At 36.7% G+C, this 16,818-nt stretch overlaps 1 protein-coding gene across 1 annotated transcript in view; it reads right to left on the reverse strand.

The window, feature by feature from the left end:
• The window catches only part of LOC145978998 (sodium-coupled monocarboxylate transporter 1-like), a 53,051-nt gene that overhangs the window by 29,772 nt on the left and 6,461 nt on the right, over positions 1-16,818 (reverse strand). The window contains exons 5-9 of the mRNA XM_083112058.1: positions 7,117-7,184; positions 6,505-6,659; positions 5,671-5,811; positions 3,330-3,438; positions 1,354-1,463 (exon numbers count right to left, since the gene is read on the reverse strand). Coding sequence (XP_082968184.1) covers positions 1,354-1,463; positions 3,330-3,438; positions 5,671-5,811; positions 6,505-6,659; positions 7,117-7,184 — 583 coding nt within the window. The remainder of the gene's footprint in view (positions 1-1,353; positions 1,464-3,329; positions 3,439-5,670; positions 5,812-6,504; positions 6,660-7,116; positions 7,185-16,818) is intronic.

Raw genomic sequence — 16,818 nt, forward strand, 5'->3', positions numbered from 1 at the left:
TCTTGTAGTTCCTCATCTTGCAGGCTACCTGAAACAATATAAATAATAATAATAATAATAATAATAATAATAATAATACGGCAACGATTATACAGCAATTCGACAACAATAGTTTCGGCGGGAACATAAGGAACAATTTTTTAGAAATAAATCTGCAAGACCAAGACAAAAGAGACCATATCAGAAAGCATAACAATATTAATGTTTCGTGCTGCTAGTAGAAATTACATGCACATGATTATAAACAAAAATTCATTCACAATTTACGTATTTATTTATCTAGCACTACTAAGTGAAATATAGTGTTTTCTTGCCGTACTGACGTGCGTGTAATTTTGTATAAGAATAAATAAGTGAAAATTCAAAATATGTGTTGGTTACTGAATATAGGACTAAATATTTGCGATCACATTTTTCTTTTACTTGAAAAGATTGTAAAATTAGTAAACAATAAACCTTATTTCGATTTATCACATTCGGGACAGTGAACAATTACATTCAATATCTTATTAAAGCGCTGGTCTGTCATGGGGCAGTTTGCAACATTGTGGGGTAAGTTGCAACATCTGTTGCAACTTGCCTCACCGACATGTTTGATTACGAAAGCTATTCTTGCCTCCACAAAAATTGCATAACATAAAAAGAAATATCACTTTCCACACCTTCAATAAACATGCTTTCAATTGACCACATGTCGCATGCTGTGGTCATTTATAGGAATTGCGTATTAAAAATTGTAAGAGATTCTTAAAAATTACTCACCGTCCTCAAAATTCTTCTTTCTTCCTCCACTCTGACAACATCTGAAAAACTGGCGTAACGAATGGTTCATCAGAGACACCTACCAACGTGTGTTGGAACGACAGTAAGCGCAACGTAGTAGAGCCATCCTACATAACAGAAAAAGCACTGTTGCAACGTGCCCATGTTGCAAAGTGCCCCACTTTCCCATACCTATTAGCAATAATTCTAATAATGAATTCTAAATACGAGTTAACAAAAAAACTGGAATATTTTCGCATCACTTCTGAAGTTCGAGAAAAGGTCGGAATAGGAATTTAAATCTGGACATCTGGTAGCTTTGCATGAATGTTTACGAAAATAAAATTTCCAAATATTGCGGATTTCATACTTCCGGAACCTGCTTCCCTCCAGAAACAACCCATTCATTTATGCAAGGACAAAATTGAAATTCTTGAAAAATCTGAAAAATGTCAATTTCTCGGTGGGTTTTTACAGGTTGAAATTAAATTACTTCTCAGTTCGAAGGGGACCATGACCCCCATTGAGTACGGACCTGGACAAAAGTACTTATATAATTATGTTCACAAACTTTAAATATAAGATACGTACCTTAAGGCTGCACTAAAGATCCCGGCCACGAAAAATCCTGGGAATCCTGGAAGATCTCCCATCACATCCAGGACAAAAAATGGCACCAGCTGGTCGGGCCTTTTAACTTTCTGCATTCAAGAACAATCATCATCAATTGTTAGAAATAATGAGCTCGGCATTTTTATGTACCTTAATTAGAATTAATTTAGAATATTAATAAAATAAACATTTACTTAAAGTTATTACAGATGTATAATGTCTCAGATTTAATCGTTGATAACACTTACTGAATCTAGCATAACAAGTTCTAAAATAAGAAGTGGTTAAAGAAAATGGGTTACTTATAATAATTACATAATTAAGAGACACACAGCTAATAATAGAAGAAAATCAGCCACAAATACATACAAACTATTGTTGATTTGTTCTAATATAGTACATCTTGCAATCTTTACTAACAATTCAACCCTACATGACTTGTAAAATGACAAAAATGTTACAAAAATTCTCACAGATAAGAGTTGAAATAAGGTAACCAATATCAAATTTCAACTGATAGTTTGACAATCTCAAAATTGAAACTTTTATTTCGCAAAAAAAAAAAAACTTCCTAATATATCTTTCAATATGATACAATTACTTTACAACCTATAAATAACACATTTCCCAAATTTCAAACTTAAGCATTATTTAAAAATGTAAAGGTTGCTTATAAAAGTTGTTCAAACTTCACGGCAGTTGTGCTTGGGTAAAATCAAGCACTAAAAATGCTCAGATGAATTCTAAAACTTAAATTCCTTGCTCTCAACACCTGGATTGAATATAGTAACAATATAAAACTAATATAATACGACGAGAAGAAAGAACTACATAATTATGTTATATGAAGAATTTGAACACTAAAATTTAAGTTATGCAGAACTATGGAGTTATTTTTAATGTAGTTTCCTTTTCAGTGATATAAATGTTTTTTCAAACGCACATTGAATGTTTCAAAATGTATCCATCTTTGGAACTAATGACGACACAATTACAAACGACAAAATTTGGTACTATTATAGTATGGGGGTAACACCTATAAATCATATATTTCGCACTTTTTTTACATTGCTAACGTACTATTTTGGAATGCGGAACATTTGCTAAGGTGAAATAATGCACTTCTAACTAAGATAATGTCTATTTCTTACATATGCGAGTACTTACTGTTACTTGTTATTTCGATTATGTAACACATTATGGAGGGCGATAGCGTACTGGTTCAGGGCGCGTTGTGCGAGTGTTATGTCGATTTATGCAGTGCTGCAATCTCGTTCACCGGAAAATATCTACTTTCGTGCCCGGATTTGAAATTATGCTAATACGTCACAAACCATTGACGTTAGCCCCACAAACCATTGACGTTAGCCCCAAAAACCATTGACGTTAGCCCCAAAAACCATTGACGTTAACCCCCAAAACCATTGACGTTAGCCCCAAAAACCATTTTCCGTAAGATTAGGTTAGGTTAAGTTAGGTTAGGCAAGGATAGTTAAGAAAGAAAAAAATACTCGACACGTCATGTTCTAGTGAAAATACCGCGAGGCTGAAACACTGACTATGGTGTTGCATCACCTTAACACACGGAACATTGTACTCTCGTGCAGAAAGCAAATGGCGGCAGCAGAAACAGCGTGATTTCCGTAAGTACTTTCTCCTGTAAATTTGAAGAACCCCTATACTATAATGTTACCCAAAATTTAATTACTTCATTAATAAATATGCGGAATATTATTCTGAATGTTCTCGAAATCATCTTTAAAATTACGTTATTATCAGATATGTAATATCCACGTCTACAATTCCGAACCCCTCCGAAATAAATGCTGCGTACATTAGCGGTTGTGGCTGGGCTTCCCGTATATCCCAGAGGATATAAGTTAGTTAGCAAAAGCATGAAGTATGAATATCGACTAGAAAGAGAGAGAGAGAGAGAGAGAGAGAGAGATTCTTACTTTAGCAGCTAATGGATCACAGTCGTAGTACTTCGCAAACAACAAGATGGCAACGTATGAACTCATGAGAAGGGAGGATCCAACTAACATCGATCCTGTTACAAGAGACCTGCGTAGAAAGAATTATTCATTATTAACTTCAATCTAAAAGTATTGTAAAAACCTGTACTTGTATAAAAATTCATCAAACATTACTACATTATCTCTGAACTATTTAGAGTTCTGGATAACCTCAACACGTAAGTGCCTAAATGAAAATCAGTGAGGTATACTTTTCTGAACATCCAAAAAAACTACATTCGGATGTTATCATTAAAATCAAAACTTGAACGCCAGTCTGCTTCAAGACTGCCTCTCTCTACCTCAAACGTACAGAATTTAGATGTGATGTTGAGGGGTATAATGAAAGTTATTGCTCCCCCTCTCCATACCTAACACCACCTTCTTTCATCACTAATGCTGTTCTACAATCTAAAAAATAACCAACTGAGTTGCCACCAAAATGTGGAACAGCTCACACTTAACCATTGAATAGTTAACTAAACTATAACGGACATTCCATAGTTAACTAAGGTAATTTTAATGTTAAAGTCTTAACGGTCATTAATTGAAATAATGTAATTTTAAAGTTAAAGTCTTAAGGCATTACATATTTAACTAATGTAACTATTTCTAAATATCTATTAGAGGCGTATATACGGGGCTATCTAGGCTATCTGCGAAGCCCAGACTCAGTGAATAAAATACACAAAAAATATCTATCAGAAAATGTACATAAAATTGTTCATTTCAATAAGAAGATGAACCTGAATTCTTAGAGGAGTTGGAAACATTGCCCACTTTCTTTGAATTCGCGAGACGGCTGGCCCATCGCCGGCGGGCAACTCCACGGGGGTTACCGTGGTCAAGCTTGACAGCACCCCAATCAATGTTGCAAACCAATGTTTCCCAGCATGTAATTTCCCCAGGATCGGGGAATTGTGGAGCCAACTGTTACAGGAGAGAGAACAGGGTTCCATATGGCGGGGGAAAAACCCTCTGAACTTCCTCAACAGCCTGGGTCAATGTTGCAAAACAATTTTTCCCAGCATGTAATTTTCCCAGGAATAGGGAATTTTGAAGCCAAATTATCGCAGAAAGGGAGAAGTGTGTCACATGGAGGGAAAAGAACACCATTGAACGCTTGCAGAGGAGTTGAAAAAGAGGTCGTTTAACTTCAAACAACTAGAGATACAGTGGGGAGTAGACAATTGTTGGCTGAGAGGGAATAGTTTATGAGTGCATCTAAAAATTACCGAAATGAAGGACCAGATCTAGTCTAGATCGCGTCGAGTGGTCTTGGTGCGTGGAATTTATTTACAGCCAGCGTGTGAATACAGTAGTGAGTCGATTGTATTTTTGTGAATGATATGTGCTGTGTTGAACTGAAACGAGGCACATAATTAACAAGCTGTCTATTCGACTTACGAATGACGATAAGCTCCAAATCGTTGTGGATTTTTCTTGTATGTCCACTTTATGAACAGATAAGCTAATGAGGATCGGACCTACAGTTAAAGTGGTATCTAAACCACCATGTATCGAACCCGGGACCCCTTAGATTAAAGGAAACTACGTAACCACTGCGCCAAACTTAAAATCATGAAAATAGGTAAGTTGAAATTTTATTTTTATTCTCGTATATAGGCCTACATAATATTTCACAATATGGGCCTTTCATTTATGCAAATAAGAATGAAATTCTTGATATCCTTTCCTTACTGACAGTGTAGATCCATGTTTTATTTATGAGGTATATATTTTTAATCAGAGTCACATCACTTCAACCTGCCACCCCAAATGATTAAAAAAACAAAAACACCCCCACCAGCAAATTTTTGTCCATTGGAACACTATGATATGGTGCAATAGCCCAGGTTCTTAACCCAGTATATGTCACTGATATCCATATATATGGTACAGTCAACTGCAATGTATGGGTCTGACTGATAGTGTATTGGTACTATCGCTGTAATTAAGGCATCCCTGGTTCAATACCCGGGGGAAGAACATGGTAGATCGGATCCCACTTTTAAACTGTATGTTCAGTACCGATTATCCTCCCTGCGCATAAAGTGGACTTAAAACTGAAGTTCATACACACTTCAATGTATAATCATTATCTCTCTTTATGTATGAGAAAATACTCAAATTAAGTAAAAAAAAAATAACGATAGCATCCCGTGTTTGTAAATTGACAGGTAGAGAGGAATCTTTTACTTTTAATATGGTATTTAGTATTTACTAATATTTTAATAATAGCCTCAAGCTTCCTATTGTATCTTAGTGGAAACAAACTCACCAGTGCGCTGTCTTCAGTGTGGGAACTGAGAGATACCGCTGAATCACTCCCTGGTTGGCCACAAGAAACGAAATAGCATGTACCATGCCTCCCACAAAGGTGGTCCAGAATGTGAATCTTACTGTTGGGTCAAGGTCGAGGCTGCGAAATGAAAATAGCCATGGTAAGAAAGTATTTCATAATTAAAACTGCCACATTGCTTATACAAAAAAAAAAAACATGTACAGTCACAGTCACAGATCCGGTCATTTTTACCCTGAAAAACAACAAGAAAAGAAAACATGATTGTGAAGAAGGTTAAATATACACAATCAATGACAATTGTTCACTCCATTGGCACGCCTAGGCAAAAATCAGTGTTGCCAATCCAGAGAAGATTACAGCAAAAGTTCATACTTGTTGACCGAACTTCGTATATAGAATTGTAGAATTATTTCTTCAAATTTCCACCTTTTGGCATTTTTCATTTGATCTGTCCTAACGCTGGTGAACATTCCTGGAAAAATATTTTCTCTAGTATTTAATTCCGGGTTGGAGCAAAATTTTAGCTAATTCCACCATACTAATAGCCTCAAAGTATAATAAAAAGACACGTTTGCAGATCAAAGCAATGTGTTAGTGACAAATGAGGTTTTTTGATTCCTGGTACCAAGTCTACTAGCTTCGTCTTTGTGTTGTGCTAGTCACTACTATATGAGGAAGTGGTGAAGGTTCGACACTTCATTTCGACTATGATAGTCCTTGTGATATCATCCCTATCGTTGCGGTTAACATAAAAACTTGAAAATGAACATGCAATAATTTTAATAGCCATAATAAAAGAAATTGTGTTACTTGAAAAATTCAATTCGTCCAAAATCTTCGTTGCGTTTCCATGCTTCGAAAACTCCTCCAACGTTGCTGGTTCCTCGAATGATGATTGCTATTTGAGCTCCACATATGATTAGCGCTTGCAAAGTGTCTGTCCACATCACTGCCCTGATTCCACCCTAGAAAGCAATGGGATATGTGCACATGTACTTCGGCACTCATAAACTTGTTAGCAGTGCTAGGAAAGTTACTTTTAAAAGAATCTGAGTTACAGTTGCAGTTACTGGTTCCAAGAGTAACTCAGTTACTTTTACAGTTACTTTCGGTTGTAAATTATCTTGTACACAAATTATACATAATAAATTATTGTTAATTGAATGGATTGGGGTTAAAACATGGTAAGTGACATTTTGGTTATTAATGAGTTACAAAGTAAAAGAAACCATCATTCAATTTCCACGTGTAATTTTAATGTTGCAATCTGCACAAACGTGTCTGAAATTGGTAAGCGCAACACTGAAACAATTTATCTAAAGTACAGCTTCTAATAACCTTAATCACTGGTAAAAAAAACTGTAATCTTGTTAATAATTTCACATATTATTTTAATTATGTATCGACGTTTCTTATGCTTACCACTGACGTGTAAAGTATGCACACACCAAATGTAATGGAAATAACCACGTAAATATTCCATCCAGTCACTGAAACAAGTTAAATACCAATTATTAGAAATAGTTAAAATCACATCACTAGCGATATAGTAAGTATATTCAAATTGCAAAGATCATAAGTTAAAATAAGGGGCAGTGATTCCTTTAGTATATTCGTGATAAATTTGTAACGAGTTAATAATGGTGATAATTTATGTCTGATTAATTACCATTAGAATCCGATTTCATCACAACGTTTAGTAGTATAAAAGTATATACTATTGGCGCGATAAATGATGAACCCCCCTCAGGCAGATTTGCCTACACTTAAAACTTGCTCAACATGCCCATATCAGCTTTTTGCTCAAGTGTGGAACCCTGTCTAATCCAAGATTTTTGTAAAAATGCCCTCGGGAAGTTCCTGTGAAATGATGAGCCCCCTCAGATTGATTTGTCCACACTTACAAAAGGCACTTCTGTCAGATTGTTGTCCATAAATTTGTTAAAAATATGCCCCTCTTGATATTTTTTTTGGATACACTTAAAACTAAGCCAAGATACACACACACACCCACACCTACACACACACACACACACACACACACACACACACAAAGCATATTGTTGAACCCAACTGATATTTTTATTAAGTATAGAGTTTTGATTTGAACCCCAAGAAATTTTATATAAATACCAAAGCCAAAAAATATTAACACACATACGCACACACACACACTAAATATACAAAACACACTGCTGAACCCAACTGATATTTTTTTATTAAGTATAGAGTTTTGATTTGAACCCCAAGAAATTTTATATAAATACCAAAGCCAAAAAATATTAACACACATACGCACACACACACACTAAATATACAAAACACACTGCTGAACCCAACTGATATTTTTTTATTAAGCATAGAATTTTGATTTGAACCCCAAGAAATTTTATATAATAAACATAACAAAATTCTAATATTTATTTTTGTTTAACAGGTACAACAAGTTCTGAGCACATAAGCAGTTTCTGAGGAATACATGGCAGCAGCAGCAGCAAGCAAGTAACTTATAGAAGGCAGTGTGTATCCTATCTAATTGCATGGATAATCTTGACACAGGATTTTTTGAGAGAAGATGTATTTCAAAATACATAAAATCTAAGTCACTTGTTGATGATTTAAAGCTTAGATTCTTTGGCCTGTCCGAGTATGACCTGTTTACAGTGCAAAATGAAACTGAAATGCAGTGGGTGCTTGCCAGTGACAGGCCATTCCAATGCCTATTTCTCAATTTTATCAGCAAATTTGAAAGGCTTGTATACAACAAGTACAAGAGAATTGTTGGATTGTTTGTTAATTTTTATACAGACAGGTGCCATTATTATTTAAGGTTGAAATTGTTTGACAATTATTGGTTCAACAATTGCTATGAGCATTGTTTAGAGTATAGGATGCCTATGATTGCATCTCAGAGTTTAAATTGGAGACATTATAAATATTCAAATAAAATTATTAACAGGATATCTAAAGATAAGAAGATTGAATTTGTTACAACTGATAATGGGAATTTGTACAGTGGTGAAGATTTCAATCCAGAGTTTGTATCATATTCCAACTATATATATTTGAATGAGCTTGTCATGTATTTTATAAGGCAAAAATTTAGAGATTGCACTTATGATTGTATTGTTGAGGCACTGGGGCAGAATAATTTGCATGACATATGCAACTGTGGGAGAGTTTTGTCCAGCCTCTCAGTGTGATTTCAGGCACAGGAATCTGGCAGTTGGGAATCAACCCGCAGCAGGCAGCCCTGATTATTTCAGCAGAGACAGCAATCAAGGTAAATAAATATTTGCTGCAAGTGTAATTTAATTCTCTTCTCATCAGTGTAACACATTTCCTGTCTTATGCAGTTCCAAATCCCTGCCCCATCAGTGCTGTAGAAATATCAGCCAGGCTCGGGTCTGTATGCAGGAAGAGGCAAGACATTTGTTTGAAATCTGTTTTGAAGCCTGTACCTAATCACAGCACAGCTCTGTCAGAGATAGGGACAATGAGTAATATCTGTAATTAATAATTCAGTAATCATTTCTAACAAGTTTAATTTTCAATAGGCTCTTCTCATCAGTGTAACACATTTCCTGTCTTATGCAGTTCCAAATCCCTGCATAGCAGTGCTGTAGCCAGGCTCGGGTCTGTATGTAGGAAGAGGCATAATTGAAATCTGCTTGGGTTTAATTTTTTGAAGCCTGTACCTCATCACAGCATAGCTCTGTCAGAGGATAGGGACATTGAGTATAAAATCTATAATCAATAAGTCAGTAATCAATTCTAACAAGTTTAATTTTTAATAGGATCTTCTCATCAGTGTAACAAATTTCCTGTCTTGTTTCACATGCAGTTCAAAATCCCTGCCCCATCAGTGCTGTAGAAATATGAGCCAGGCTCGGGTCTGTATGTAGGAAGAGGCAAGACATTTGTTTGAAATCTGCTTGGGTATATTTTTCTGAAGCCTGTACCTAATCACAGCACAGCTCTGTCAGAGATAGGGACATTGAGTATAAAATCTGTAATCAATATTGTCAGTAATCAATTCTAACAAGTTTAATTCTCTTCTCATCAGTGTAACAAATTTCCTGTCTTGTTTCACATGCAAATCCCTGCTCATCAGTGCTGCAGCCAGGCTTGGGTCTGTATGCAGGAAGAGGCAAGATATTTGTTTGAAATCTGCTTGGGTATAATTTTCTGAAGCCTGTACCCATCACAGCATAGCTCTGTCAGAGATAGGGACATTGAGTAATAATTAATAATTATTCTTGTCAGTAATCAATTCTAACAAGTTTAATTTTTAATAGGTTCTTCTCATCAGTGTAACAAATTTCCTGTCTCATGCAGTTCCAAATCCCTACCCATCATCAGTGCTGTAGAAATATCAGCCAGGCTCGGGTCTGTATGCAGGAAGAGGCAAGACATTTGTTTGAAATCTGCTTGGGTATAATTTTCTGAAGCCTGTACCTAATCACAGCACAGCTCTGTCAGAGTGTAACAAATTTCCTGTCTTGTTTCACATGCAGTTCCAAATCCCTGCCCAGCAGTGCTGCAGCCAGGCTCGGGTCTGTATGCAGGAACAGGCATAATATTTGTGAAATCTGCTTGGGTATAATTTTCTGAAGCCTGTACCCATCACAGCACAGCTCTGTCAGAGATAGGGACATTGAGTAATATCTGTAATCAATAATTAATAATTATTCTTGTCAGTAATCAATTCTAACAAGTTTAATTTTTAATAGGCTCTTCTCCAGTCTTGTTTCACATGCAGTTCCAAATCCCTGCCCATCAGTGCTGTAGAAATATCTTCCAGGCTCGGGTCTGTGTGTAGGAACAGACAAGATATCTGCTTGGGCATAATTTTTTGAAGCCTGTACCCATCACAGCATAGCTCTGTCAGAGATAGGGACATTGAGTATGTATTATTACTGCACCTGCCCCATCTAACATGTTGCTGTGTTTCTTCAATACATTAGTCATAATCAATAAAATATTCAGAACAAACCTCTATAAGATATGACAACCTGCAACAATCTGGATGTATGAGATGTTTTATTTTCTGTGTTTTTCAGGCTCTCTTGTTACAATCTTGTTTCTCTCTCCAACATTGCCATCACTATAATTCCACATGTTCTATGCTAACAACTTCAAACCTGAAAACATATCTGTAATCAATAATTAATAATTATTCTTGTCAGTAATCAATTCTAATATTTAATTTTTAATAGGTTCTTCTCATCAGTGTCCTGTCTTGTTTCACATGCAGTTCCAAATCCCTGCCCATCAGTGCTGCAGCCAGGCTCTGGGTCTGTGTGCAGGAAGTTTGTAGTTAAAATCTGCTTGGGTATAATTTTTTGAAGCCTGTACCTCATCACAGCATAGCTCTGTCAGAGATAGGGACTTTGAGTATAAAATTATTACTGCACTAAATTTTAAAACCTGCCCCATCTAACATTGCTGTGTTTCTTCATAATCAATAAAATATTCAGAACAAACCTCTATAAGATATGACAACCTGCAACAATCTGGATGTATGAGATGTTTTATTTTCTGTATTTTTCAGGCTCTCTTGTTACAATCTTGTTTCTCTCTTCAACATTGCCATCACTATAATAATATCTGCAACATATGTTGAAACGTTTATATAGGAACAATGGTGGAAAATATCAGAATCAGATTATCAGCAGCAGCTATAAAGCAGCAACAGTGTCTTCTGGATTTACCTCCAGGGTCACTGTCTTGCCTGTCAATATTTTCACAAATATCTGCATTATATGTATATTTATAATAGCTGCTTCTCTATCAGAGCTATGCTGTGATGCTATTATTAGGTACAGGCTTCAGAAAATTATACCCAAGCAGATTTCAAACAAATATCTTGCCTCTTCCTGCACACAGACCCAAGCCTGGATGATATTTCTACAGCACTGATGGGCAGGGATTTGGAAATATGAAACAAGACAGGAAATTTGTTACACTGATGAGTTAGAATTAATTACTGACAAGATTATTATTGATTACAGATATGTTTTCAGGTTTATTTTTTTGCATCGATTATGAAGTTGTTAGATAGAACATGTGGCAGATATTATTATAGTGATGGCAATGTTGCAGAGAGAAACAAGATTGTAACAAGAGAGCCTGAAAAATACAGAAACAAAACATCTCATACATCCAGATTGTTGCAGGTTGTCATATCTTATAGAGGTTTGTTCTGAATATAATTAAATTTATACTCAATGTCCCTATCTCTGACAGAGCTGTGCTGTGATGAGGTACAGGCTTCAGAGCAGATTTCAAACAAATATCTTGCCTCTTCCTGCATACAGACCCGAGCCTGGCTGAGCACTGATGTGAAGGGATTTGGAACTGCATGTAAAACAAGAAGGAAATTTGTTACACTGATGAGAAGAAAATTAAACTTGTTAGAATTGATTATTGAGAATTATTGATTATAGATATATGTCCCTATCTCTGACAGAGCTGTGCTGTGATGAGGTACAGGCTTCAGAGCAGATTTCAAACAAATATCTTGCCTCTTCCTGCATACAGACCCGAGCCTGGCTGAGCAGTGATGTGAAGGGATTGGGAAATGTGAAACAAGACAGGAAATTTGTTACACTGATGAGTTAGAATTAATTACTGACAAGATTATTATTGATTACAGATATGTTTTCAGGTTTATTTTTTTGCATCGATTATGAAGTTGTTAGATAGAACATGTGGCAGATATTATTATAGTGATGGCAATGTTGCAGAGAGAAACAAGATTGTAACAAGAGAGCCTGAAAAATACAGAAACAAAACATCTCATACATCCAGATTGTTGCAGGTTGTCATATCTTATAGAGGTTTGTTCTGAATATAATTAAATTTATACTCAATGTCCCTATCTCTGACAGAGCTGTGCTGTGATGAGGTACAGGCTTCAGAACAGATTTCAAACAAATATCTTGCCTCTTCCTGCATACAGACCCGAGCCTGGCTGAGCACTGATGTGAAGGGATTTGGAACTGCATGTAAAACAAGAAGGAAATTTGTTACACTGATGAGAAGAAAATTAAACTTGTTAGAATTGATTATTGAGAATTATTGATTATAGATATATGTCCCTATCTCTGACAGAGCTGTGCTGTGATGAGGTACAGGCTTCAGAGCAGATTTCAAACAAATATCTTGCCTCTTCCTGCATACAGACCCGAGCCTGGCTGAGCAGTGATGTGAAGGGATTTGGAAATGTGAAACAAGACAGGAAATTTGTTACACTGATGAGAAGAGCTACTGACAAGAAAAATTATTATTGATTATAGATAAGTTGTTAGAGCATATAATCATAGAACATGTGGCAGGGCAATGAGATTGTAACAAGAGAGAACCTGAAAAATACAGAAACATAAAAACAATAAAACATCTCATACATCCAGATTGTTGCAGGTTGTCATATCTTATAGAGGTTTATACTCAATGTCCCTGTCTCTGACAGAGCTGTGCTGTGATGTTATTATTAGGTACAGGCTTCAGAAAATTACACCACAGCAGATTTCAACTATGCCTGTTCCTGCATACAGACCCCCCGAGCCTGGCTGATATTTCTACAGCACTGATGGGCAGGGATGGAACTGCATGTGAAACAAGACAGGAAATTTGTTACACTAATAAAAAGGAATTGATTACTGACAAGAATAAGGATTATTGATTACAGATATGTTTTCACAATAAAGTTTATACTCAATGTCCCTGTCTCTGACAGAGCTGTGCTGTGATGTTATTATTAGGTACAGGCTTCAGAAAATTATACCCAAGCAGATTTCAACTATGCCTGTTCCTGCATACAGACCCCCCGAGCCTGGCTGATATTTCTACAGCACTGATGGGCAGGATGGAACTGCATGTGAAACAACACAGAGAAGAGCCTATTAAGAATTAAACTTGTTAGTGACTTATTGATTACAGATATGTTTTCAATTAAGTTTATACTCAATGTCCCTATCTCTGACAGAGCTGTGCTGTGATGAGGTACAGGCTTCAGAAAATTATACCCAAGCAGATTTCAAAATTTTATGTACCACTGCAGGTATCATGCCTCTTCCTGCACACAGACCCGAGCCTGGATGATATTTCTACAGCACTGATGGGCATTTGGAACTGTATGTAAAACAAGACAGGAAGAGCGTATTAAAAATTAAACTTGTTAGAATTGATTACTGACAAGAATAATTATTAATTGTTGATTACAGATATTACTCAATGTTCTTATCTCTGACAGATCTATGCTGTGATTCTGTTATTAGGTACAGGCTTCAGAAAATTATACCCAAGCAGATTTCAAACAAATATCTTGCCTGTTCCTACACACAGACCCCCGAGCCTGGCTGATATTTCTACAGCACTGATGAGCAGGGATGGAACTGTATGTAAAACAAGACAGGAGAAGAGCCTATTGAAAATTAAATGTTAGAATTGATTAGATTACAGATATGTTTTCAGGTTTATTTTTTTTGCATCGATTATGAAGTTGTTAACATAGAACATGTGGCAGATATTATTATAGTGATGGCAATGTTGAAGAGAGAAACAGGATTGTAACAAGAGAGCCTGAAAAATACAGAAAATAAAACATCTCATACATCCAGATTGTTGCAGGTTGTTATATCTTATAGAGGTTTGTTCTGAATATTTTATTGATTATGAAGAAACACAGCAATGTTAGATGGGGCAGGTTTTAAAATATAGTGCAGTAATAATTTTATACTCAATGTCCCTATCTCTGACAGAGCTATGCTGTGATGAGGTACAGGCTTCAAAAAATTATACCCAAGCAGATTTTAACTACAAACTTCCTGCACACAGACCCAGAGCCTGGCTGCAGCACTGATGGGCAGGGATTTGGAACTGCATGTGAAACAAGACAGGACACTGATGAGAAGAACCTATTAAAAATTAAATATTAGAATTGATTACTGACAAGAATAATTATTAATTATTGATTACAGATATGTTTTCAGGTTTGAAGTTGTTAGCATAGAACATGTGGAATTATAGTGATGGCAATGTTGGAGAGAGAAACAAGATTGTAACAAGAGAGCCTGAAAAATACAGAAAATAAAACATCTCATACATCCAGATTGTTGCAGGTTGTCATATCTTATAGAGGTTTGTTCTGAATATTTTATTGATTATGACTAATGTATTGAAGAAACACAGCAACATGTTAGATGGGGCAGGTGCAGTAATAATACATACTCAATGTCCCTATCTCTGACAGAGCTATGCTGTGATGGGTACAGGCTTCAAAAAATTATGCCCAAGCAGATATCTTGTCTGTTCCTACACACAGACCCGAGCCTGGAAGATATTTCTACAGCACTGATGGGCAGGGATTTGGAACTGCATGTGAAACAGGACAGGAGAAGAGCCTATTAAAAATTAAACTTGTTAGAATTGATTACTGACAAGAATAATTATTAATTATTGATTACAGATATTACTCAATGTCCCTATCTCTGACAGAGCTGTGCTGTGATGGGTACAGGCTTCAGAAAATTATACCCAAGCAGATTTCACAAATATTATGCCTGTTCCTGCATACAGACCCGAGCCTGGCTGCAGCACTGCTGGGCAGGGATTTGGAACTGCATGTCAAACAAGACAGGAAATTTGTTACACTCTGACAGAGCTGTGCTGTGATTAGGTACAGGCTTCAGAAAATTATACCCAAGCAGATTTCAAACAAATGTCTTGCCTCTTCCTGCATACAGACCCGAGCCTGGCTGATATTTCTACAGCACTGATGATGGGTAGGGATTTGGAACTGCATGAGACAGGAAATTTGTTACACTGATGAGAAGAACCTATTAAAAATTAAACTTGTTAGAATTGATTACTGACAAGAATAATTATTAATTATTACTCAATGTCCCTATCTCTGACAGAGCTATGCTGTGATGGGTACAGGCTTCAGAAAATTATACCCAAGCAGATTTCAAACAAATATCTTGCCTCTTCCTGCATACAGACCCAAGCCTGGCTGCAGCACTGATGAGCAGGGATTTGCATGTGAAACAAGACAGGAAATTTGTTACACTGATGAGAAGAGAATTAAACTTGTTAGAATTGATTACTGACAATATTGATTACAGATTTTATACTCAATGTCCCTATCTCTGACAGAGCTGTGCTGTGATTAGGTACAGGCTTCAGAAAATTATACCCAAGCAGATTTCAAACAAATGTCTTGCCTCTTCCTACATACAGACCCGAGCCTGGCTCATATTTCTACAGCACTGATGGGGCAGGGATTTTGAACTGCATGTGAAACAAGACAGGAAATTTGTTACACTGATGAGAAAATCCTATTAAAAAATAAACTTGTTAGAATTGATTACTGACTTATTGATTACAGATTTTATACTCAATGTCCCTATCCTCTGACAGAGCTATGCTGTGATGAGGTACAGGCTTCAAAAAATTAAACCCAAGCAGATTTCAACTATGCCTCTTCCTACATACAGACCCGAGCCTGGCTACAGCACTGCTATGCAGGGATTTGGAACTGCATAAGACAGGAAATGTGTTACACTGATGAGAAGAGGTAAAAGGTAAAGGTAAAGTGTTCCCCTGTGCATAGCACCACGCCATGAAGGCATATAGGGGGTGTGGGGGTAACGCCCCACACTTTCTTGATCCGGTCGTGAGTGGGGGTGATGTGATCAGCATCACGCCCCTGACCGCCTTTACCCCCCAGGGTTTCCCCCAGGTACCCATGTTATTCGACGCTGGGTGGGCGCCGGGGCCGCTTCCACCGTTAGAAAAGTTCCCGGATTTGAACCGGCCGGGGATCGAACCCGGGACCTTTAGCATGGTAGTCAGACGCGTTACCGACTGAGCCACCGCGGCCACCAAGTCATTATATAATCTCACTGATGAGAAGAGCCTATTGAAAATTAAACTTGTTAGAAATGATTACTGAATTATTAATTACAGATATTACTCATTGTCCCTATCTCTGACAGAGCTGTGCTGTGATTAGGTACAGGCTTCAAAACAGATTTCAAACAAATGTCTTGCCTCTTCCTGCATACAGACCCGAGCCTGGCTGATATTTCTACAGCACTGATGGGGCAGGGATTTGGA

This window comes from Lepisma saccharinum, chromosome 25, assembly GCF_977018435.1.
Source record: "Lepisma saccharinum chromosome 25, izLepSacc3.1, whole genome shotgun sequence".
Lineage (NCBI taxonomy): Eukaryota > Metazoa > Arthropoda > Insecta > Zygentoma > Lepismatidae > Lepisma > Lepisma saccharinum.